Raw genomic sequence first — 25137 nt, 5'->3', positions numbered from 1 at the left:
TATATTATTATATGGTATTATTATGATTAATTGTATATACAATAAATGATTATATATTATATTATATTATAATTAATTGTATTTAATTGTTCTTGTTTTTTAGTCGTTTCCGACTTCATGACCCCATGGACCAGAGCACGCCATGCACACTTATCTTCCACTGCCTCCCGCAGTTTGGTCAAACTCATGTTGTTATTAGTTATATATTATTATACTATATGGTATTACAGTTTGGTATTTCCGTGTGCTGCTCTGGTTCGCCAGAAGTGGCTTTGTCATGCTGGCCACATGACCCGGAAGCTATACGCCGGCTCCCTCGGCCAATAACGCGAGATGAGCGCCGCAACCCCAGAGTCGGTCACGACTGGACCTAATGGTCAGAGGTCCCTTTACCTTTACAGTATTATAATTAATTGTATGCAATTAATCGTTATATAGTATTCTAATACATTATTATAATATAATATTAGTACAATCAATTGTATATAGTTATTAATTGTTAACAACAACAACAATTTCCCCCGCTGCCCTAATCGATGCTAGGGATCTCACGGCAGCCTGTCAGTCTGCCCCGCGCAAGCGACAGTTTCAAATGTAAACTCCCTCTCGCCATTGGTTGAAGGGCGCCGCTGAATGCTCTGGCCAAAGAGGGCAGAGGGAAGGCCCCAACCCATTGGCTGGCGTTTTCCGGACGACGCGCGCGGCGATTGGGTGCGGGGGCGGTCCTCACGGCGATTGGCTTCGCGTTTCTCACGGACGCTGCCCTGATTGGTGGCGGCGGCCGGGTTTGAAATTCGGGACTGGTGGTTAGGACTCTTAACTGCCGATGAACATTGTTATTGCCAGGGAGCCATGGCCGTCTCCAGGCAGGACGGGCGAGCGACGGGGCTCCGAGAGGCGAGTCCAGGCGGCCCGCGGCGGCGGCGCTGGGCGGCGGCCGGCGGAGGGGACGACGGCGGCGAAGAGGAGGCCGACGCCGCGCTGACGCTGATCCCCTTCTCGCCGGCGCCCTTGCTCAGCTTCGGCGCTGTCCGCGTGGGTACGTCGCGCCTCCGACGCCTGGCTCTCGAGAACCCGAACGCCGAGCCCGTGCGCGTGGTTGTCGGGAGACCACCGCCCGTCGCCAAGGGCTTCGCTGTGCAGGAGCCGCGCCACTGGTTGTTGCAGGTGAGGAGAGCTGGGGAGGGGCGGCGGAAGCTCTGCCCTTGCTAAGGAAGGGTTAAAGTAGGGACAGACCTCCGCGTGTGAAATATATAGATATGTGTGTGTGTGTGTGTGTGTGTGTGTGTGTGTGTGTGTGTGTAACTTTGCATATGCGTGTGTGTGTGTGTGTGTTTTCCCTCTGTAACTTTGCATATGCTTCTAAGCCTAAACCTGTCAGCTGTGTATATGAACATGCATGAGTGCTGGCTGTGCACATGTGAGTCCAGGTACACTCTCAGTGCCGGATTTACATATAAGCTAAACAAGCTTAGGGCCCCACTCTCTTGGGCTCCCCCCGCCCAAAAAAAGGAAAAGAAAACTGGATGTGCATTTCCAAAATATAAGATAAAAAATAAAATAAAACCGACATACAGCAACAGCGTTTTGTGTTGTGTAGGCTCCTATTTGTTATGTGCAAATGGCTTTAGATACCTATAGTTGTTGTTGCTGCATGAAATAGGATAATGCATATATCTTTATAGTGCAACTACATATTTGCAGAGCCATAAGGAATGTGCCCAATAGATTTTAGGAGAGTTTGCTAAAGGATTTTATAGCATAACGAGGTAAAGCACTTATTAGGAAAATGGAAGAAAGTCTGTCTACCTTGCCTGATTTGGGATGGGTGGTTTAAGCTTTCAATTCCTAATGTTTGGGGTCCATATAGATAAGTGTTCTGTGAAGGAGAGGCCTGGGGATATGAGATCTCTATTGTGTATATGTACCATTTTTCTTGTGCATTTCTGCATTGACTAAAGAGTTGTGCTGTTGTTTAACTGGTCTTTTTCTAATTCAAGGTGAGGTCCTAAACCTGGTATTGTGAACAGGTTACTGGCTAATATTGTTGTATCAACTTCTTTTCTATTCTATTCTTTTTGTGCCTTTGTATCTCCGCAAGGTGCAGCATTGCACTGCTGCAAAATACTAACCACATTCATATATGGCTCATAAGTTATTTGATGGGGGGATGCAATCTAGCCGAAAATATTTAGGCATCATTTGTGGCATACACAGAAATGGAAAGAGATTGTAAATTGAGACGTCCTGCAGTTGCCTGTCATATACCATCTCTCTATGTTTCATGCTTTTCTTTTGCAGTCTGGAGAGAGAATATTAATTTCAGTAACGTGGACACCACTGGAAGGTGGCAAAGTGCGGGAGCTCATAACCTTTGTTGTAAATGATGTTGTTAAACATCAAGCAGTTTTGCTGGGTTCTGCTGAGCAGCCAACAAAGAAAAAGGTATGGAACACATATATATGCATATAAAAATATTTCCCAGTCTGCTTGGGTTTCCAAAGTGACCATCCAGTTATAAAAGTGCTGTAGTACATTGAAAATGCCTCTTTGTAAACTACTGGTAGGATATCTTGTGCAGTGAATGTTGAAGTTGCAGAAGCTAAACTTTCTGATGTGGTATAGTCAGGGGTTTCCATAGATAATAGATCTGTGAGGTACAAGGTTTTGGAAAGTCTCCATAGGTCTCTTTCACTGTCCCTTGCTTAATTTTTGTTATACCTTCCTTGGTTTGATTTTAACCATCCCTAGCATTGCGAGATGTTCTGAAATCTACACCATTAAAAATGCCCAGTGTGAATAAATAAGCTATGATGCTATCTGTATTAATTCTGAGTTGTTTTTTAAAATGACAATACATGGGACTCTTCATGGCTTCTTACTTCCTTTTACTTTGCAAAGTTGTGTCACTACTGATACTTGCTGGAAAAAATAGTACAGGTGCCCCTCCACTTACATGCGATCGACATGCGTGCAACTACACATGCATGGCGCTGTGAATTAAATAAATACAGTGGCACCTCGGGTTACGTATCCCTCTGGATATGTAATCTTTGGGTTGTGAACGTGGCAACCCCGGAAGTGTATACTTCCGGTTTTCGCCGTGTGCGCAGAAGTCCTCAATTGTGCTGCGTGCGTGTGCAGAAGGGCACCTCCGGTTACAGACTTTTCGGGATACAGCCGGGTCTCCGGAACGGATCCCGCCTGTAAACAGGTACTACTGTAGATGCAAACCAGGAAATGGTGGGAGAGAGCTGGAGAGTCCTGAAAAGGATTACAATGAGGGAGGAAGAAGCCTCAAAGGGACCGGAGGCTCAGTGGCACTTTGCTTCGGCTGCTCAGCTTCCCCAACTAGCAGTTGACATGCGTGATAGTGCATCAGCAGCAGCTGCTTTTCCACACATCCTTCAGCCAGCCCCAGAGCTTCAACTCTAGTTGAAGAGAGAGTTGTATGGACAGACTGCTGGAGAGTAGGAAAGAAATGAGCATTAAGAGGCTTTTAGAGGGTGCTGCTCGCATAATGCAATTTTCCTTATGCGTGCAGGGCCCTGGAACATTGCGTAAGTGGGGGGACGCCTGTATTTCTCAGCATTAAGTAGGCTATGAGTAGCATTATTTATACAGTGAGAAAGAGGAAGGGCCACGTAGCTGATAAGGGTTCTCAATATATGCACATTAATAACTGGATATTTGTGTTGGTGTCATTTTCAGAGGAGTCTTTGGGATACAGTTAAAAAGAGAGCTCCTTCGCGGCAATCACAATATCAGAAGAAACTTCCCATAATCAAAAATATAAATGAAACTTTTCAGATGTCCAAAAAAACTGGAAGAGTTAGAAGCCCTCTCCAAGCCTGTGAGAACTTGGAAGTGAATGGATGCAGCATTTCACCTAGTGAGAACAGTGTAATCCTCTTAGAAAATAGCTTCTTACACTCTCCAACTGATCCCATACTGCAAGAAAAGCAGCATGTCACTAATCCCCCTCTTTCAATGGGGAGATCAATCCCATATTTTGTTATTGGTACAGCAGCATATAGTGAATTACAGCGGGATACGAAAGAGACCTGTACTGTTATGCCAAAGTGTGGCGATCTTGTGGAAACGACATCGGAAAGTGGACATACTAGTTCAGTAAAAGTGGAAATTTCTAGCACAGATTCAGTTTGCACACCAGAAAATCTGAAAAGCTTTCCTTTGAATCACAGGAAAATTTTAAGCCCGGATTCTTTTGTACATGATAGCTATGAACTTTGTGAAGAGCCTGCTATTGCTACAAGACGGCCAGTTCTTTCACCTGATCAATTTTTAAAAGAGAATCAAATAGTTATTCAGCCAACTTCACAAGTACATAAATTGGTGCCCCCTTCTTCAAGTTTGGGATCTTACACAATTTGTTCACAGCAGAAGGAAAGAATGGAAAATTTTACTTTTCCTGTGGAGTCTCATTTTTCAAGCAAGCAACTTAATGATGCACACGGTAAAAAAAATACACCATTTCAGTATGAAAAGTTTGAAAGAAATTTAAGTGGGTGCAAGAAAAATGACCCAGATCAAATTTGCTGCTTCCAGAAAGAACATGGTAAAAAAAGGCCTCTGTTGTGCAATACAGTTACTAAAAGTAAGTCAAGTTGTCCTGAGGGACAAGGAAGGAACTCACTAAAACCTAAATCTAGAAAATGCCTTTCTAATGCACTTCAGCGACCTGTGGATAATGTTCCTGAAACAGCAAAAATGAAAATGTTGCCAGAACTTCCAGTTATAGAACCTCTCTCAGGTGAAGTTATATATCACAAAATTGAAACAGCTTCAGCTTGCTTAGGAAGAACGCCACATAGTCGTAAAAGAAAAACTGGAGAATATTTAGAAGATACTAATAGCGAAAGTGGAAAATATGGGCAGAACTTTGCAAGAAAAAAATTGATGTCCTTTGTGGAAAATGAAGATTGCAGTGCTTTGAAAGCATCGAATACCAAATGTGTGAACGGAGAGAAGCAAAGTCAGAAAAAGAAACCAGGTAATTTAACCTTTCCCCCCGTTTATTTGGATACGGTATGTTAAAATAATCTGCCATGGATTGGTGATAAAGGGCAACTGTGACTATTTATTGCTGCTCTTCAAATAAATTACATTCATTTGATAGGCCTAAAGGATGAGAACAGAAATTGTGCTCTGGCGGTGTGGCGGCAGCAGGAGGCCCCATTAGCTAAAGTGGTGCTTCAGGTTAAGAACAGTTTTAGGTTAAGAACGGACCTCCCGGACAAATTAATTTCTTAACCAGTGGTACCACTGTACATTGTTTCCAACAAATTGATTTTATTGAAGATCAGGATTGGAAAACTGGGCCCAAACTATCTAAATGTGGTGCAAAGTGAAAGATGGAATCCATCTCCTGAATTCCTTTTTAAACAATAAGTTTAATTTTGGGTTTTCAGATTTACAAATAATCACAAAGAGAACAAATAAGACAATATCAATAAATCCCCTTGGACTTCCCTCCTCCCCTTTTGTGAGTCCTTATGTTAACTTTTTCTCCTGCATCTTCTCTCTTAATCCAATTCTATTATATCTTCAATAAAACCATAGACCAACTTTTTAAAAATCATTTTTATTAATTTTCCAATAAAAGCAGCAAATTAACATACTGTACCGGTATCCATAATCATAATCCAATTAAAAACAAACTAAAAAAGCCAAAAACCAAATTACAGTCCTAATTATTAATTCTTCCAGGCTCCCTGTAGTCTGGACCTCTTGAAGTATATCTCCAATATCTTCGTTCCTGCCTTCTTGTTGTTATCATATTTTCCTCATTCCAATCTTAACGCTTTAAAGTTCTCTGACCCTGGCTATGCGATTCTCAGTTATGTCCGAAATCATATATCCTTTCATCCATCGAATACAGCTTTATTTGTAAATATGTATTTTCCCAACTGTCTATTTGCCAGCGCAGCTTTTCCTGACTTCATTCCAATCTTCCAATCTGGGCTGTTGTCGAAGTCTATCGTTTAGAGCAGTGATGGACAACGTTTTGAGCTTGGTGTGTCAAAATATGCCAAAAAATTGAGCATAACTTGGGTGGTGTGTCACTTCGAGAGAAAAAAACCATAATTTCGAGATATTTATAGTTTAAATAACAAAAATGTATAATTGTTTCACCTTAAAAAAAAGGAAAAAGGGGAGGGGAAAATTATTAAAGTTTTTTTACAGCATAAACAGGATGCCCCATAATATAATCCTAAATCCGGCAAGAAAAATCCACCGCTTTCTTTCTTGGTTTCTTGCCCTGCCAGAGGAATCTAGTAAGATATTTCTGCCATTCTCCTTTCCCTCTCTCGTCTCTTTCTGTTGTGTTCTTCACAATATTATAATTTGTTCTTGTTCTAATTTTCAGGTTCCTTAACTAAAAAATGGAGGACTGGTAGGAAAACAAAGAACATTATTCCAGTGGCACAGTCTCAGCTGACGTTTGTGAAACCTTTAAAAACAGGTGAAAATAAATTCTTGGTGCTCTGTTTTCTCCATGAAAAGAAAAGTCTCTTTGTGCAAGTGGCAGTTTCAACACATTTGTTATATTTTAGCTGAAATTAGATTGATCAGTACTACTTCAAAGTATAGGCATATTCCAAGAGTAAAAGCCTGCAAATTTACATGTTTTCATTGCTGGTGAGCTGCGCATGGAAAAGGTGTCTCAGCCCCTGCGCTGCAATCTACCCCATTGAGCAGGGTTCCTCACTGGGAAAGTCACCTCCTACCTACCTTCTTCCATGAACGATCTCTGGACCCAACCTGTTTTCCATAATTGAGATGTAATGTAACTTTTAATCTTTTTCAAAGACATTCCTAGACATCCAATGCCTTTTGCGGCCAAGAACATGTTTTATGATGAGTGCTGGCAAGAGAAACAGCAACGAGGTTTTACTTGGTGGTTGAATTTTGTACTTACTCCTGATGACTTCACTGTGAAAACAGACACTTCACAAGGTAAAAGAGATCTGCAGGGTCTTAATGTTTCACATATATAAGAATTGCTCTAGACTTCAGCAATCCAGTTTGCTTACTTTAAAATATTTTCATTAATTTTCTTGTCAATATAAATATTAGAGTAACAATACTATTTCCACTGGGAATATAAACCATAACAGAATTGCTTAAGACTGATAAATGACCATCACATCAGATAAATTAATGTAATCTGATGTGCTATTTCATTTGAACTGATGTTCTGCATTCATATGCACAGAGCTACTTTAACTTGAAAGCTCACATGTGAATTGCTGCTTCTTCTCTTTGGTGTTGCTTTTTTGGAAAGCTTTAAACTCGTCAATTCCTAAGTCAGGGGTGGCAAACCTGAAGCCTCTTTTGCCCACCAGTCGTCTGACCCAGTTTACAAGTGGTAGCAAAATTGATTGTGGCGCTGAAAAAAGTGCCACTCCCTTTGCGCGCTTCCATTGTTAGCATATTGGAGCATTTCCTGCTTTATTTATTAGAAAATAATATTTATATACCACTGTATCATGAAATATATATCACAGCGGTTTACAACAATGTAAAAACATAAAACTAAACATTTAGCATAAAAAGTTAAAAACAAATTAAAAGCAAACAGAAATTTAAAACAAACATCAATAGATCATTGTGGGTGAGACCCTTTAATTGCCTTCATAGACCTGGCGGAATAGATGTTTTTAGCAAGTGTTTCAGAGTTGGCACAGAAGGTCATTGCTCTCATCTGCTAGCAAAAACTGAAGGAAGTTCATTCTTGCCTTTTCAATAATGGCTAGTTCTGCTTCAAGCCACAATCCCTAGTTTGTGTGAAACCCTTAGCCAAGAATCTTGGTATGTTGGTCCTGTCCTGCTTGTTACTGGGGAGTAGCGAAGTGTGAGTGATCTGCTTTAGCTGTGGTTTACCATGACTTATAAGTGCACTCTTTCTTTTGAGCTTGTATAATCCTAGATCAGGCATCCCCAAACTTCGGCCCTCCAGATGTTTTGGACTACAATTCCTATCTTCCCCGGCCACTGGTCCTGTTAGCTAGGGATCATGGGAGTTGTAGGCCAAAACTTCTGGAGGGCCGCAGTTTGGGTATGCCTGTCCTAGATGCACACTGGGTAAAGTTTGTGTGAACTCTCTTAAAAGATTGCAAATATTCTCATAGCATCACAGGTGGCAGAGGGTCAAGAGGCCAGTAAGTCCAGTTTCCTACAGCAAGGAAGAACAATCCATTAATTCAGCTTTCCCACCCAATCAAAACATTGTGCTTCTATGGGTATTTTGGTCCAGTTGATTCAAGCCAGTGAAATAAACTGCACTTTCTGGAAGGAGGCTATTTTTTATTTCATAAAATTTATACATCACTCACTTGTAAAAAAAAACCAAACCCCAACAACCCTCAAAATGGTTTACAAAAAGATAATAATAGTAATAATAATAATTATTATTAATTATTAATAATTATTATTATTATTATACCCCACCCATCTGGGTCTGTTTCCTCAGCCACTCTGGGCGACTTACAGCATACAGTCATACCTCAGTTTAAGTACGCCTCGGTTTGAGTATTTTCAGTTTAAGTACTCCATGGACCCGTCTGGAACGGATTAATCCACTTTCCATTACTTTCAATGGAAAAGTTCGCTTCAGGTTAAGTATGCTTCAGGTTAAGTACAGACTTCTGGAACCAATTGTGTACTTAAACCAAGGTACCACTGTATATTAAAACATAATAAAACATTAAAAACGTATCGATACAGGGCTGCCTTCAGATGTCTTCTAAAAGTTGTACAGTTCTTTATCTCCTCAATGAAATCAAGAAGAAAATTACAACCATATTACAACAAAAGTTAAAATACCAAGCAGATTTTAACACTTGCAATTGTTTTCTCTCCAGTCAATGCAGTGTCCCTTACCTTGGGAACAGATTCTCATAAATTAAGTGTTCCTAGAGCACCAACGAAAGAAGAAGTATCCCTAAGAGCTTATACCGCTCGGTGCAAGCTGAACAGACTTCGTCGCTCAGCTTGCCATTTGTTTACATCAAACGAGATGGTTAAAGCAATAAAAAGGCTGGAGATTGAAATTGAAGCAAAACACTTGCTAATTCGGAAGGACAGACATCTCTGGAAGGATATTGGTAAGAATGTAGCTGCGTTCCAGATATTCCTACACATATGTAGAAAAATTGAACTGTGGTGGGAAATTGTATACAAGAATGTATTCTGTATACAAGAATGTGGGCAGGTCTCTCTATGCCCTTCAGTTCTATAATCAACAATCCACAGCTTGATAATAGTAATTTCACAGTATATTCTTAGGTAACATTCTTTCCAGATTTTTATTTTATCCTGCTTTTGTTTCTGTGTCCATTGCAGGTGAAAGACAGAAAATCCTCAACTGGCTTTTATGCTATAACCCACTATGGTTGCGCATAGGTCTGGAAGTAAGTTTGTACTTACAGTGGTATCTCTGGTTACAAACGCTTCAGGTTACAAGCTCCGCTATCCCAGAAATAGTACCTCAGGTTAAGAACTTTGCTTCAGGATGAGAACAGAAATTGTGCTCTGGCGGTGCGGCGGCAGCAGGAGGCCCCATTAGCTAAAGTGGTGCTTCAGGTTAATAAAAGTTTCAGGTTAAGAACGGACCTCCGGAATGAATTAAGTTCTTAACCAGAGGTACCACTGTACTTCATGTTTACAAAGTGTTTTTCGAGCAAGATATTCTCTTGTAGGGAATTGCTACGATTTATACTGGAATCTGTATTAGTTAGCCTTAGGGACATAAAGCTTGGTGATAGTGACTGCCGGGTAATCAGTAGAACTGGTCTTAAGACTTTGATATTATCTTTATTTCATGACTCAAAGGCAAGGTTGGGGAACCATGAGGCCACCCCCTCCACCCTCTAGCACCTGCCTGTCTGTCATTGCCATCACTCGTGGTCAAGGGAAATATAATTAATATTATATTGCTGTATTTCTTTTAATAAATCTGCTCTGAAGATCTGAATTCTATTGCTGCAAGGTTTTTGTTTTGTTTAAAGTGGATTTTCTTTCTCATTAACAAAAGGTAGTCTATGGTGAGCTAATTGCCTTAGAGAGCAACAGCGATGTAACGGGCCTGGCAATGTTTATACTTAATCGCTTGTTGTGGAATCCAGATATTGCAGCTGAATATAGGCACCCAAGTGTGCCTCACCTGTATCGAGATGGTAGGTATTTTTCTTTGCTGTTTTATAATCTGTTTGATACTTTTAAGATATTGCAGCTCTATATACAATCTGATATTGTTCTTACAGGACACGAAGAAGCATTGTCAAAATTTACGCTGAAAAAACTTCTTCTGCTGGTTTGCTTTCTTGATCGCGCCAAGATGTCTAGAATTATTGATCATGATCCTTGCCTCTTTTGTAAAAATGCAGAATTCAAGGTATTCCAATTTAAGCCTCTGTTTTTGTTTTGTGCATAATTAGATTTTTTTGGGGGGGGTAATTTTTAAAAATTGAATTTTCCATTAAAACAAGTACAGTGGTGCCTCAACTTACGAATTTAATCCGTTCTGAAGGCACCTTCGTAAGTCAAAAAATTCGTAAGTCAAAAAATGCCATTGGAAAAGCGATTTCCCATAGGAATGCATTGAAAACGGAAAAATTCGTAAGTGGAAGCAACCCTATCTAAAAATTCGTAAGTCGAAAAATCCCTATCTAAATCCACCACGGGTTTTTTCTGGATGTTGAGACATTCGTAAGCACGCGGCCATTACCCCCATTCGTAAGTCGAAAAATTCGGTTGTTGAGTCGTTCGTAAGTCGAGGTACCACTGTAGTACCACAATGTTACATAAGAAAACAAAAGAGGGCATAATGAATATAGGAAGAAGAAATGTTATTAGTAGATTTGAGTATATATATGTGGAAGCTACAAGATATTAATTTTAAGACTTACATTTGTTTCCCGAGGTGGCAATTTTCTTCTATGGCTGGAACAGGAATTTTAGGTTGCCATTATCAAATGCAGCTTGATTTTGTGTGCTTATTAGCTGAGGAATAGGCATTTAGCAATTTCTTTTTATTGGCTGTGGTAGGTAGTAGTCTTAATAATGTTTGTGACTAATGTCTATGGCTAGGAAGTTAAGAGAATTCCTGTTTGCCTTGCAGCACAATCTTATGGCTATTTACTTGAAAATGAGCCCCATGATGTGTGCACAGAACCGATAATCCTGCATGAATGTTATTTGTTGCCTTTTCTCTAGTCTAGTAAAGAGATACTGCTGGCATTTTCCCGAGATTTTCTAAGTGGAGAAGGTGATCTTTCTCGCCATCTACATTTCATGGGCTTTCCTGTTCATCACGTGCAGACTCCACTTGATGAGTTTGACTTTGCTGTAACAAATCTAGCCACAGATTTGCAATGTGGCATTCGTCTTGTGTAAGTCTTTTCACTGCATTTTGTTGCTGAAGTTATAGAAGGATTTCACTTGAGGAAATGGGCTATATTTTTAACATGGTATCTTTGTATTTTCAGAAGAGCATTGGAACTTCTGTCGTCAAACTGGAATCTTTCCAAAAAATTAAGAGTTCCTGCAATAAGTAGACTTCAAAAGATGCATAATGTCAAGATTGCCTTTGAAGTACTAAAAGATCACAAAATACAGTTGGAAGATGAACGTGGTAAGTGCCAGCAAAGGAGAAAGTAGTCCCCTTATGAAACAAATGTGTAGATGCTGCAAATCAGTAACCTATTTGACTGATTTATAGGTACATCGATTGACGCTAAGGATATTGTGGACCGGCATAGAGAGAAAACACTCGCACTGCTGTGGAAAATAGTATTTGCCTTTCAGGTATTGCATAATGATTTTTTGGCAGTTAATCTCTGCAACATATATTGAAGATGTGTAGTATGCATCTAGGACTTGCAATATTGTATCTTCAAAAAAATGGGGTGCTTTATAAAAAAAATGGTCTGTACAGTCGTACCTCGGGTTACGACCACCTCGGTTTGCGAACAGTTCGGGTTACGAACTGCGCAAACCCGGAAGTGTTTTTGCCGCGTGCGCGTGCGCAGAAGCGGCGATCGCACGATCTGCGCATGCGCAAAATGGCGGCGCCCATCGCGTTCGGTTTACGAACTATTCGGGTTACGAACTGCGATCCGGAACGGATCGCGTTCGTAACCCGAGGTATTACTGTATATAGAAGCTAACACTACTGAAGGGCAGTTCTCAAAAGCCATTCCATGCCTATACCAAATGCACAGAGATGACCTCACCAACTGCATGTAAAGTAGAACATCAGTACAGTTGACTCCCAACTTCCATACATTTAACTTGTACAATCACAGCTTTATGCTGGCGGCCAGCTTGTTGAAATCACAGAAATTGTGATTGTGAAATCACAGAAAGTGTGGAAAGAGCTTTTAAGCTTCTCCACCTTGCTTCCTGGGTTCTGGGAGGTTCTTTTGTGTGAGATCTTGCAGGGTCTCCCAGAGCCTGGTAAGCAAGGTGGAGAGCCTTGCATGGGGGGGGGGGGAAGTCACACCAGCTTTGAAAAGGTAGAGATGCTCCTGTTAGGGAGATTCTGGGGTTTTAACTACATGCAGCTTAAGCTTTACACACAATCCCTGGAACGTAACCCCTACCCTATACAAGTTGCAATATGGGGAACACTGAACATGTGGGAGAAAAGGCCTTACGTCTTAACACAGTTAGATGAGCTATGCTTTTATAATTGGTAGTGATGTGAAACGTTACATGAAATGTACAGAACTGGTGCATCAAAAAAGGGAAGATGTCGAGGTCTGATGCCTTTAAAAATACTATCAACAAATTTATGACCATTGCAATTAATTATGGGGAAATGGTCTGGTGAGTTTTATCACATAACAAAAGTGTTATTGTTCATCTTATATTGGTTATACAGGTGGATAAATAGTTTACATTTTCTTTCACAGGTTATTTTTTAGCCACCTCCAAATTTTAAACCAGAGCACGTTTGTGTTTTTTCAGGTTTGACATTGTCCTGCCCACCAAATGTTCTACCTTAGTATGCAGTTGCTACCGTATATTCACCTCAGAGCAGTGATTTGGGCCAGGACATTTTCAGTGCTGTATCTTTCCACTGAAAAATGTTACCACTGTTTCATAAGTTCATTTTCTAATACAAAGTTTTCTGGAAAACCCATCTTGCTGCTTGCAGAGTGAGCTTCGTTAAGTTAAATAAGAGTTGCTTTTGAATAAACATGTTTGGACTTGTTCTGCTAGCATTGTCCTGATAACATAGTTGTCATTTGTTTAGCATGCTTTGAGAAATACAGTGATTTACATATCCCTAAATATTAGAAACCCTCATCTTTAGAAATAATATTTTCAATTTGTTCTTGTTTAGGTGGAGGTCTCCCTTGATAGGGATCAGTTGAAAGAAGAAATTGATTTTTTGAAGAACATGCACGTTACAAAAGTCAAGTCTGCTGCTTTAGAATCTCGTATTGCCAACAAAGTGAGAAAAGACAGCAGTAACTTTTATTCATCCGAAAGCTGCAGTGAAAATGTAAAGATGCTGATGGATTGGGTCAATACTGTCTGTGGGTTTTACAATGTCAAGGTAAAAACTTTCCCAATAATCAACCTCTGTAATGACACATCTCTGTTCTGTTTCCTCCCCAATAAGCAAACAACAGATGAAAGTATTATTTGATAGACCACAACTTTGCTTTACTAATTGATGGAAGCCAGTTTTAATCAGGGACTGAGATTTAAGGAGATGTTTATTTATTTGGCTGTTCAGCATGTTTTGATTATGGCCTCGGTCCAGTATACCTGAAGGAGCGTCTCCACCTCCATCATTCTGCCCGGACACTGAGGTCCAGCACCGAGGGCCTTCTGGCGGTTCCCTCGTTGCGAGAAGCCAAGTTGCAGGGAACTAGGCAGAGGGCCTTCTCGGTAGTGGCGCCTGCCCTGTGGAACGCTCTTCCATCAGATGTCAAAGAGGAAAACAACTACCAGACTTTTAGAAGACATCTGAAGGCAGCCCTGTTCAGGGAGGCTTTTAATGTTTAATAGATTACTGTGTTTTATTTTTCTGTTGGAAGCCGCCCAGAGTGGCTGGGGAAACCCAGCCAGATGGGCAGGATATAAATTATTATTATTATTATTATTATTATTATTATTATTATGCATTATAAATGACTGAAAAATGGCATAATGGGGTCATGATCCTGCATGGACTGTACTTGCTGCAATCTTGCCTGCCCATTTCTTATTAAACTTCATTGATGCTAGAATTTCATCCTTTTGTGGGAGAGGGTGCCTAATGACCTGACGTTAGGCATTTACATAGGAAACATTTGGATGCACTGTATTTTAAAATCTACAACGATGGCCATATCAAATGGTAAGTTCTTGTTGATGCATCAAAGCTAATCTGACAAACACTAAGAATAAATCTACTTCTTTCATGGTCCAAGTTGCTCTTGGAAAGAATTGGAAAATGGTAGAAAACGACCATGTACTGAGTCAGCCCATTTAACTCAGTTTTGTTTGCACTGAATGGCTGCAGATCTCCAGGGTTTTAGATGGGACATTTCTGTTCCTACCTGGAGAGGCTGGGGATTGAATCTGGGACCTTGGCATGCAAAACAGATGCACTGCCCCTGAGCTGTGGCCCATCCCATGCACATCTATTAGAACTTACTGCAGTGGTCCCTCGACTTATGAATTACTTGACACCCGAAGTTTTCGACTTACGATTGGGACAAATGGCGCACGCTTACAAATTTTTCTACATCTCAACGGAAACCGTTGGCGGTTTTAAATGCGGTTTCCTCGACTTACGAATTTTAAATGTGGTTTTTTCGACTTACGAATTTTTCCGAATAATTATTTTCCTATGGGAAACCGCTTTTTGACTTACGAACTTTGCGACCTACAAATGTGCATTCAGAACGGATTAAGTTCGTAAGTCGAGGGACCACTGTATTCTGAAAGCTGCCGAAGGTAAATCACCAAATAGTGTGTTTTTATAGAACATCTTTCTTTATGGTTTGTTATACCAAACATGACAAGCAGGTCCTAACCTGATTTTCTTTGGTACTCTACAAATTTATACTTTAACTTAGTACTGTTTTTGACGATTTCATGTCACTGTAATTTCTGCAAGTGTTCCAATAATATAACCCTTAGAGAACCCCAAGTAAAACGATGATTACTACAGTTATCTGGCTGTAAAGAGCAATGGTTATTAAAATTATTAATTTTCAGACTTTGAATACTGTTGTGTGGGAAGGGTATTTTCCCCTCTAGATTTGCTTTTCAAAAAGAAAAGCCATCAGAAGAAAGGAATGTATTGTTGAGTAGGCTAGAGTTCAGAAATGAAGGCCTAGAACTCAGCTTTATTAGCACATGGTATGCTGATACAAACCTTCACATAGAGAAGCCACTGGCAGAAAATATTTGCTTAACTGGTTTTGTGTTTTTAACTAGGTTGAAAACTTTACAGTATCATTCTCGGATGGAAGAGTGTTGTGTTATTTGATTCATCATTATCATCCATGTTATGTGCCTTTGGAAGCTATCTGCCAGCGCACAACTCTAACAGTAGAATGCACCAAAAGTGGTACAGTTGTTCTAAATTCTTCCTCTGAGTCTGATTCTTCTCTGACTGTACTCAATGGAGCTTTTGATGAAAGTGAGTTCATTAAATGATTATTGAAGGCAGAGGGAAGATGCTTATTACCACTTTATTTGAATTAATAAATTCAATCTTTTTTGTCTTTTTTTTTTTTAAATAAAGCTATAACTTCTTCCGTGCTTTATAAAGAACTCCTTGACAATGAGAAGAGAAACTTCCAGCTGATTAATGCTGCAATTTCTGACCTTGGTGGTGTTCCTGCTATGATTCACCATTCAGACATGTCCAATACAATTCCTGATGAGAAGGTAATCAACCATGTCTTTACAATTCACCATTGCATTGTTCAATCACAACTTACTTTTATCACAACTTGCTAAGTTTCTGTGTGTTCTCTGCTCTCTTGGTTTTCTGTAGGTAGTTATTGCCTATGTGTCATTTCTTTGTTCGCGACTTGTGAATCTTTCTAAAGAGATTCGAGCAGCTCGGCTGATTCAGTCTGTGTGGAGGGAACACAGATTGAAAACAAGATTAGCACAGGTATTTCTTTGAGTTACTTTGCATGTTTCCTAAATTATCAGAAGAACGTGATTCTACAGTATCTATGGATGATATATGGACATATTCAATCAGCAGTGGAATTTTTCTTTTGCTAGATTGAAGAAAAATTAAACCAGGCAGCTGTAATTCAGAAGCATTGGAGAAGATATGTGGCCCAGGTGAAACTGCAGAAATTAAAAAAAGCAAAGCAGGAAGAACTTGAAAGAGTATCTTCTATTGTAATTCAGGTATGATTGACTTTTCATGTGAAATTACTATGTCAAAATTACTGCATTTCCTAGCCGATTGAGATTATCAGGTGCTATTACATTTCTGCCCAGAATAAGATTTCAGAACCAAGTAAAATGTGGTTCACTATTAGAACACTTTATATGCCACACTTTTGTATAAAGAATATTCAGTTTTCTTGTGCGAGTCTACCAGTTTGCTTAAAAAATATATGCATAGAAAGAATTGGCCATTTTTCTTGTATTAAAAGTGTAAATGTGCAGTGAAATCTGATTCTTACAGCTGTGCATCACTTTTTCCTCCCCAGACTTACTGGAGAAGATACAATGCAAGAAGGAAATATTTGCAGCTCCGGCAATATACAATTATTGTGCAAGCAAGGATAAGAATGCTCCTTGCTGTTGCTGCTTATAAAAAAGTTTGCTGGGCTGCTCTCACTATTCAGAGGCACTTCAGGGCTTTGTTGATAGCAGAAGCCCATCGCCAAAAATATCAAAGCATGAAACAGTCAGCGCTTGTGATTCAGTCTGCATTTAGAAGATGGAAAGGCTGCAAAATGAATTCAAAAGTTGAAATAGAGAAGCTGCTGCAAGCAACTGAACTGGCAAAAAAAGTGAAAGCTGCAGTTGTAATTCAGTCATGGTACAGGATGACCAGAGATCGAAACAATTACTTACATATCAGACACAGTGTTATCAAGATACAGGCCCTGTTTAGATGTCTTCAAGCTAAATTCATTTACAAACGGAAAAGACTGTGTGTGGTGGCCATTCAGAAGTGTTACAGAGCTTACAGGATGAGGAAAATTTACAGGGAAACATATTTGCAGAAACGTTCGGCAGCTATATTCCTGCAATCTGCTTATAGAGGAATGAAAGCTCGTTTATTGTGTAGACAAGTCAGAGCTGCCTGTGTCATTCAGGTACACTACCGTGCATACAGAAAGCAAATTTATCTGAGGCAGAAGTTCTTGCAGCTAAAAAAGGCTGCTGTGTGTTTGCAAGCAGCTTACAGGGGCTATAAAGTACGGAAAATGTTTAAGTGTCAGAAAGTGGCTGCTGTTAAGATCCAGTCTGCTTTGAGGGCTTATGCTGCAAGAAGAAAATACCAAGCTTTGATTCAAGCTACCCTTGTGATTCAGAGATGGTACAGGGCTTCCAAAATCAGAACAAGGTTTTTGAAGACAAGAACAGCTGTGATTTCCTTGCAGGCAGCTCTGCGTTCCTGGCAAGTAAAGAAATGCATTCAGAATTGGCATGCTGCCGCAATTAAAATACAATCTGCCTTTAGGAGATACATGGCTCTGAAAAAGTTCAGGATGTTGAGAAATGCTGCTCAAACACTTCAGCAGCATTACAGAGCCAAAGTTTTGGGCAGAAAACAACAGCAGGAATATGTTGTGCTTCGCAACAGCGTTGTACAACTCCAGGCAGCTTGGAGAGGGAGGGTTGTGAGGAAGGCAATCCAAAGACAGCACCACGCTGCAGTAGTCGTACAGTCCTATTTCAGGATGCACATCAGTCAAACAAAGTTTAAAAGTTTCAGAGGGGCTGCTGTTAAGGTTCAAAGGTGGTATCGTGCTGCTGTCCTAGCCAGGAGTGAAAGGCAGGAATACCTCGCTTTAAAGGTTGCAGTGGTTAAGGTGCAAGCAATTTACAGAAGCGTAAGAGCAAGGCGTGAAATTCAACGCATGCACCAAGCAGCAGTTAGTATCCAAGCCATGTTTAAAATGCATCAGAATAAGGTTAGATATCAGGCGATGAAACAGTCAACAATTGTAATTCAGAGGCACTACAGAGCTCATTGCAGAGGAAGAATGGAACGGGAAAAGTACCTCAAATTAAGGAAGGCTTCTCTTTTACTTCAGGCTGCCTACAGGGGGATGAAAGTTAGGCAGGAGCTGAAAGCTTTGCACCAGTCTGCAACTTCTATTCAGTCATTTTATCGAATGTACAAGCAACGAAAATCTTTCCTGAAGCAAACTGAAGCGGCAAAACTGATTGAGCAGTGGTATTGTGGTTCTAAATGTCGCAATGCTCAGATGCACAAATACAGGCAGATGAAGACTTCTGCCATCCAAATACAGGCTGCCTTCCGAGGTATGAAAGCGAGGCTCCATTTGCAAAAGATGCACATGGCTGCCACCACCATTCAAAGGCGATTCAGAACTTTTCTTCAGAGGCAAAGGTTTGCTTCTCTTAAGGCAGCTGCTGTGACGATTCAGAGGAAGTACCGAGCAATGGTACTCTCTAAACAGCAGCGTAAAGAGTATCTCCATCTCTATAAAGCTGCCATCATAATACAGTCTGCCTACAGAGGCCTCCTGGCCAGGAAACGTGTAAGCCAAATGCAGGGGGCTGCTACCGTTATCCAAGCAGCCTTTAGAAGACATACAGCTTATACTCGATACCAGGCCGTGAAGCTTGCCTCTGTTTCCATACAGCAGCATTATAGAGCATACCGAGAGATGAAATACACGAGAGGACTCTACTTAAAATATCGCCACTCTGCTTTAGTTCTTCAGGCTGTTTACAGAGGAAGGAAAATGCGATGTGTCTTGAAGGAACAACATTATGCTGCAACAGTCATACAGAGTAACTATAGAAGGCACAGGCAGCAGTGTTCCTACAAAAAAATACAATGGGCAGCCAAAGTTATACAGGTTCAAGTCAGGGCCAATTATCTGTGCAAAACTGCAGCCCTGCAGTATTCCTCTGCTAAAAGTGCCGCCATTTGCATCCAGAAAGCTTTTCGCAGGATGAAGGCAAGGCACCAAGCTGCCATTGTGCTTCAGCGGAATTTTAAAATGCAGAGAGAACGTAGAAAATACCTTGCTTTGAAAGCAGCTGCTGTAGTCCTTCAGAGACGGTACAGAGCATCGGTTCTGGCAAGGAGGCTGGCTCAGGAATACGTTTCTGTTTGTGCAGCAGTTATTTGTGTCCAGTCTTTCTACAGAGGATTTAAAGTCAGGAAGGAAATTGAGCGCAAACACTTAGCAGCAAAGGTAATTCAAGCAGCGTTTAGAATGCACAGGGCTAGGGTCTCTTACCAAAAGCTGAGAGGTGCTGCTGTCACCATACAAAATTCCTACCCGTCTTACCTAAAGGGAAAACGCCTGCAAAATGCACACCTGGCAATTAAGAACTCTCCTGTAATGATTCAGTCCGCATACAGAGAGTTAAGAACATGGCAAGAAGTGAAAGCTATGCACGTTGCAGCAACTCTCATCCAGTCTCTCTATCGAATGCATGCCCAGAGCAAGCATTACAAGTTGATACGCAGGGCTGTGATAACTATTCAGTCTGCCTATCGTGGAAGGGTAGCACGCCAAAAGGCAAAGGAAATTCGCGCGGCTAGAAAGATTCAGTCCTTCATTCGCATGACGGTGGCTCGTAGAAAGTTCAATTGCCTCAGAACATCAGCTACTGCAGTACAGACTCAGCGCCGTACAAATGAAGCCATAGAACAATACCAGAAATACTGGGAAGCTGCACTTATAATACAGCGGCGTTATCGGTCTTACCTGGCTGTGAAACACCAAAGAGTAGCTTATTTGCAAACTTTGAAGAGCATTATCATTATGCAAGCTACAGTCAGGAGTTTCGAACATCTAAGGCTCTGCAGATTGAAAAGTATACAAAACCAGGTATTTAGGAATACTTCAACATTAATTGTTACTGATTTCTGTAATACATGTTTGTACACAAGAACCACTCTGAGTCAAAAGTGGGGTGGGCAATATGGCTAGATTCTTACTATAATGAATATGCTCTTTCCCTCTTTGAAACCTAAACCTCATTCTGTGTTTTTTCTGTTCTGCTGGTTTTCTATCTTATATTGGGAACAAAACGTGTGTGTTGTAGTATACCAGCAAAATGATATATGTTTTTCTATACAAAACAGCTTGAAGCAAAGGCCCCCAATCTGTCTTTTATCTAAGGTATTTTTAAAAAGTGCTTAAATTTGTCTAGATCTTGTGAAAAATTTTCTACTGATTCAGAAGCAGAAGTGAAAGCCGTAACCAAAAGTGGTAGTGGGGCAGGGGGAAGTTCTAGTCTTTTGTCAGAGCAAGATGATTTGCAAATTTTTTGTTCAAGTTCCTTGGGAGAAGAAATAATAATAATAATAATAATAATAATAATAATAATAATAATAATAATAATAATAATAAATTTATTACTTATACCCTGCCCATCTGGCTGGGTCTCCCCAGCCACTCTCAACAGAATTAAAAGCACAATAGAACATCAAACATTAAAAATTTCCCTAAACAGGGCTGCCTTCAGATGTCTTCTAAAAGTCAGATAGTTGTTTATTTCCTTGACATCTGATGAGAAGGCGTTCCACAGGCCCTCTGCCTGGTTCCCTGTAACCTCACGTTTTGCAGTGAGGGAACTGCCAGAAGGCCCTAGGAGCTGGACCTCAGTGTTTGGGCTGAATGATGGGGCGGAGAGATATATTTGAGATATATTTCTACTGCTGGTAGTCAGATTGCCTGGCAATGACCTTACAGTTTTTGGATTAAGGTCCTTACAGAACCATCTATGCCCATATGATCCAGGGATTCAAGATTGGTACAGGGGCCTTGCTTGTATGACTGCCAGGCAGAGAGGTAAGATGGGGTGGGCACAACCTTTTTGTGGTGTTCCCCATGGTTGTGGAGCTCCCTCTCCCAACCTTTTCCATGGTAATGTATTAGGCAGGCTATTAATGAGTGTTCACCAAGAAGTAATTTTTCTTCTAGTATTATACCGACTGTGATACATTGATAAAATATTTTTACGGCTGTTGCGATTGTGGTGCCGTTTTATACATTTTGAATGTTTTTATGTCTCCCCCCCCCTTTATGGTTTTGGCACAGAGCCGGCAGAGTTTTCTCCTTCGTTTTGCAGCTGCTGCATATCATCATCTCGCTGCTGTTAGAATTCAGAGGGCTTACAGAGCTTTTCATTCGAAGCAAGCACACTTGCAGCTCTCTTCAGTTCTGTACATTCAGGTTAGCATTTAGAACAAATGTATTGCTCTAGGAGCCTCTTTCTACCAAGTGCCTCTTCTGTTATGGGAATTGCTCAGTCTTTTTTATTCATGTTATTCACACATGTTTTGAAGTTCCGAGTTTCATCATGACCATCTCTTTAATTCCTTTAAAAATGTGTAGGCAATCTTAGCCAGAAAATATTTTTCTCTTTGTCTTGTGTGTGTTTAAGCAGAGGTGGTATCGAGCAAAACTGCAGAGGAGGAGATACCTTCAAGATCGTGAGAATATTATTAAAATACAAAGAAGGGTGAGGAGAAGGAAGAGTTGCAGAACTGTAGCTGCAAATGCGGTTCAGGAAGGCATGAACCAAGAAGCCCTAATCAATGGAGTAACTAAATTTCAGGTAAATCAAGATCCTAGAGAGACTGCTTCTGTTTTATTGAGTCATATGGTTATATTTAAGGCCTTGCTTTATTCTTATGTGAGAGAGTTGTAGCTCATGGGGCATGAAGTGGTAAGGGCCAAAGCTTAGTTAGAGCTTTAAATCCAAAAATCCCACAGTCAGCCCCTGACATCTTCAGGTGGGCTGTATATGACTCCTGTCTGAAACACAGGTATTCTCTCCCTAAGAGCAAGATGTACTAATGGCCTGACTTGATAGAAGGCAGCTTCCTGCATTTGCTAAGGATGATGGGAATATTGCCCCATATGCTTATGGATTCTAAGGGGGTGCATGGCGCCATTCTTAACATCTGCATTTGGACTTTCACTTATTCACTGTGGCAAATGGAATTGGAGTAGTTTTTTTCTCTCCACCTTTTATCTTTTATATGCTGCTTTAATTGTCAAATCCCATCAGTAAACATAAAGCAAACATTCTAGAAACCAGTGAAAAAGATAAAGATAAGAATAAAATCAGCTGAGACATGAACACATCTTTTCTATTCTGCTTCTGATCACTGAATGATGCCTGCAAGCCACTGAATGCAAATATATTAATTGTGTTAGAATTGGTTGGAAAACCATAAAATTATATTCCGTAATGTAACAGGCTTTCTCTTCTCCCTTTCCTTCAATGTGGATCACTTCCCCCCTTGCCCTCCCCCTCATCCATCATAAGTCACTGTGGAGAGGGTATTTATGTAGGAAGAAGACTGACACAGCAAAAACGAGAGCTCTGCGAGATAGCTTGTCAGTTGCCAATAAAGAAAGCAAAGAAGATATGAAGCTATGCAACAGAACAGCACTTGCCATTGAGCGGCTTCTCAAATATAAGCACTTTTCTTACATTCTGGCATCTTTAAAAGACTTGGGTTTGTATTTTTTTAGATTAAAAATAATTCCCAATACACCATAAATACCATTCTTTCTACAAACTTACCAACATAAAAGGTGTAGCAGTAAAGATGGGGTGGTGGTGGAATTACATCATTATTACCTGCCTATTGCAGTGGTACCTCAGTTCTCGAATTTCTCCGTTGATGAATGTTTCAGAACCTGAACGCCGAAAACCTGGAAATAAATGCTTCTGTTTTCAAATGCACCTCGGAATTCGAATGGCTTCCGCTGTGTGCTTTTCCATTTTCTCAATTGAATTTGCAGACAGCCCTTTGTGCCTCGGTATTCGAACATTTTGGAACTCGAATGGTCTTCCTGAAAGGATTACGTTCGAGAACCGAGGTACCACTGTACTTTGATATTGGAAGGACCAGTGTTCCTGGTGGGTGGTGGAAAATGGGATCGTTTGACCAGAGTATAATGACATCCAACCCAATCCAATGCCACTTCGTGCACTGAGAAGCACAAAACTTCTCTACCCTGGTGGTTCCCCATTAGCTAAGTACCGCAGACCCCTTGTTTTTCAAACATGTACCCCCTACTTTTGAAAACGTTGATATTTCTGTGGTGGTTTTTGTTATGTGAATGGTGCCACCATACCCTTCAACATGTCCCAGTGCAGAATTTGGGGGTGTGCTTGTGCAAGTCACGTGACCTGCATGGTGCCCGGAAACGTGCTTTTGGGTGCCATGCTGCCCCTGACGGTGGGTGCCATAGCTCTATCTTATTACTGTGTGTCAATGAGAACTGGCCACTATTTCCATGCTGCATTTCGTCCAACTGTTGCCACCCTGAAAATAGGCTGATCAATATTCCTCTATCCCTCTCCAGAGGTTGTTACCCGACTATCACCCGTTTGCTGTGAAAGTATGGTCCAGAATGAAGCAGTATCCACTATTTTTACTTTGATACGGAGTTGCAATCGCAGTGTCCCTAGCATGGATGTCATACGTTATTCTGTCCAGGTCCTGCTTAATTTGTCAAAGGTACTTCTGCATTTTCAAGTTTTCTTAAATGGTCTCAGTCCCCTTTTTATTGCCAGAAGTTGGGGCTTAGAGCTGCTCTTGATCACTGCTCTTGGACTTAAGAGCTCCAATTCAGAATGGGGCAGGAGTGAGGTCACTCCTTCCTGCAAATCCACTAACAGTCGTCACAGTCTTGCTTTGCTATTTTTTTTACACTGTACTATATATCCAGTGTAAGAAGTCTATTAAGACGGCCTCAAATACAATGAGACCATCTTTGCTCAGAGTTGGAGGGAAAGTGCTTAACCGGAACTTTTTCTTTTCTAGTATGAAAAGACAACCGAAGCTGTTTATACAGTGGAGAATTCTGTTGATACCTTATTGGACCTACTTCAGATGTACAGAGAGAGAGCGGGCAACAAAGTTTCAGAGAAGGGTGGAAGCATTTTTACCAAGACGTGCTGCCTGCTTGCTCTTCTTTCAAAGGATTCAAGAAGAGCTTCTGTAAGTTTTGGTTGTTCTTCACTCCATCCCATCATTAACTATTGTGAAATTATTTTCTGGTTTGTGAGGGATGAGCAGGAGAGATTTACCGCAGTGGCTCCTAATATACAAACACAACTGATACTGTTATTTTACACAGCCATTTAGCGCCGATTGCATTTTACCTTTGTTAAGAATGGCAGGGGAGTGTTTAAACTGGAGACCTGATATTTGGGAACAGCAATGGTGCTGCTGCTGGAGGATCTTTGACAGGCAAGCTTTGGAATGGTGTCACTCAAGAATTTGAATGCTTTTCTATGTGTTTCCTAAAAGTTTATTCCTTTCAGGTTTCATTGAACTAAGCATTACACTGTATTTAACTGTAAAATGTGGTTTAATTTTTAGGAGATCCGAGGCAGCTCACGAGTAGTTACTCACCTTCAGAGCCTGTTTAAACTCACAGCACGGAAACATCAAATGGATGCGCGGAGAATGCTTGCCAAACAGAAGTTGACCGCATACAAAAATGGGCATTTTTCTGACCCAGTAACTCCTCTAAGGACAATAGTTTCAAGGTAAGAAAGCTTAATCTTTCAATTTCTGTGCTTAAAAGAAGAAGAAAAAAATCCTGCTTTTTCAGTACAATTTCCTCCCCTTTAACCTACAGGCAGAGACCAGAATGGGTTTTAAGGAAAGATAATATAAGAGAGATTGTTGATCCTCTGCAAGCAATTCAAATGGTAATGGATGTCCTTCAAATTCCATATTTGTAAAGAATTATGTTTTATTAAATGATATTTAAAAAAAGCTAATGTCTAGTTTCATATTTTTTTTAAAAGGCTGAGATTTTTTACAATAAAATGGAAACTATTCTGTTTGCATTGTTGGCTGTAGTTTTTGTTTTGTTTTGATGTTCTTGGAGATTTGGCATCTATAACTATTAAACCTAGCAAAATAGATTTGGTATC

General features: G+C 40.5%; 1 protein-coding gene across 1 annotated transcript; it reads left to right on the top strand.

Annotated features, from left to right (window-relative positions):
- The first annotated feature begins 754 nt into the window (after positions 1-754).
- Positions 755-25048, top strand: ASPM (assembly factor for spindle microtubules). The gene is made up of 25 exons (XM_035123558.3): positions 755-1167; positions 2302-2445; positions 3712-5014; positions 6392-6487; positions 6835-6981; positions 8889-9131; positions 9370-9437; positions 10061-10202; positions 10290-10420; positions 11242-11417; positions 11514-11659; positions 11747-11832; positions 13376-13591; positions 15469-15673; positions 15779-15924; positions 16034-16156; positions 16273-16404; positions 16713-20051; positions 21267-21401; positions 21616-21786; positions 22504-22696; positions 23553-23707; positions 24014-24190; positions 24575-24744; positions 24837-25048. Exons 1-25 carry the CDS (start codon positions 853-855, stop codon positions 24940-24942), a joined length of 8265 nt encoding a protein of 2754 aa, XP_034979449.1. The 5' UTR covers positions 755-852; the 3' UTR covers positions 24943-25048.
- Positions 25049-25137: the final 89 nt, after the last annotated feature.

Source organism: Zootoca vivipara, chromosome 7, assembly GCF_965207765.1.
Source record: "Zootoca vivipara chromosome 7, rZooViv2.hap1.1, whole genome shotgun sequence".
Classification (NCBI taxonomy): Eukaryota; Metazoa; Chordata; class Lepidosauria; order Squamata; family Lacertidae; genus Zootoca; species Zootoca vivipara.
The sequence above is the reverse complement of the archived record's forward strand: the minus strand, read 5'-3'. Positions and strand labels throughout refer to the sequence as shown.

Excerpts from the sequence above, each read along its gene's own strand:
- ASPM (XM_035123558.3), top strand. The coding sequence starts at position 853 with ATGGCCGTCTCCAGGCAGGACGGGCGAGCGACGGGGCTCCGAGAGGCG. Across the intron at positions 9,438-10,060 it reads GGTTGCGCATAGGTCTGGAA|GTAGTCTATGGTGAGCTAAT; the intron begins GTAAGTTTGTAC and ends CATTAACAAAAG. Across the intron at positions 13,592-15,468 it reads GTGGGTTTTACAATGTCAAG|GTTGAAAACTTTACAGTATC; the intron begins GTAAAAACTTTC and ends GTTTTTAACTAG.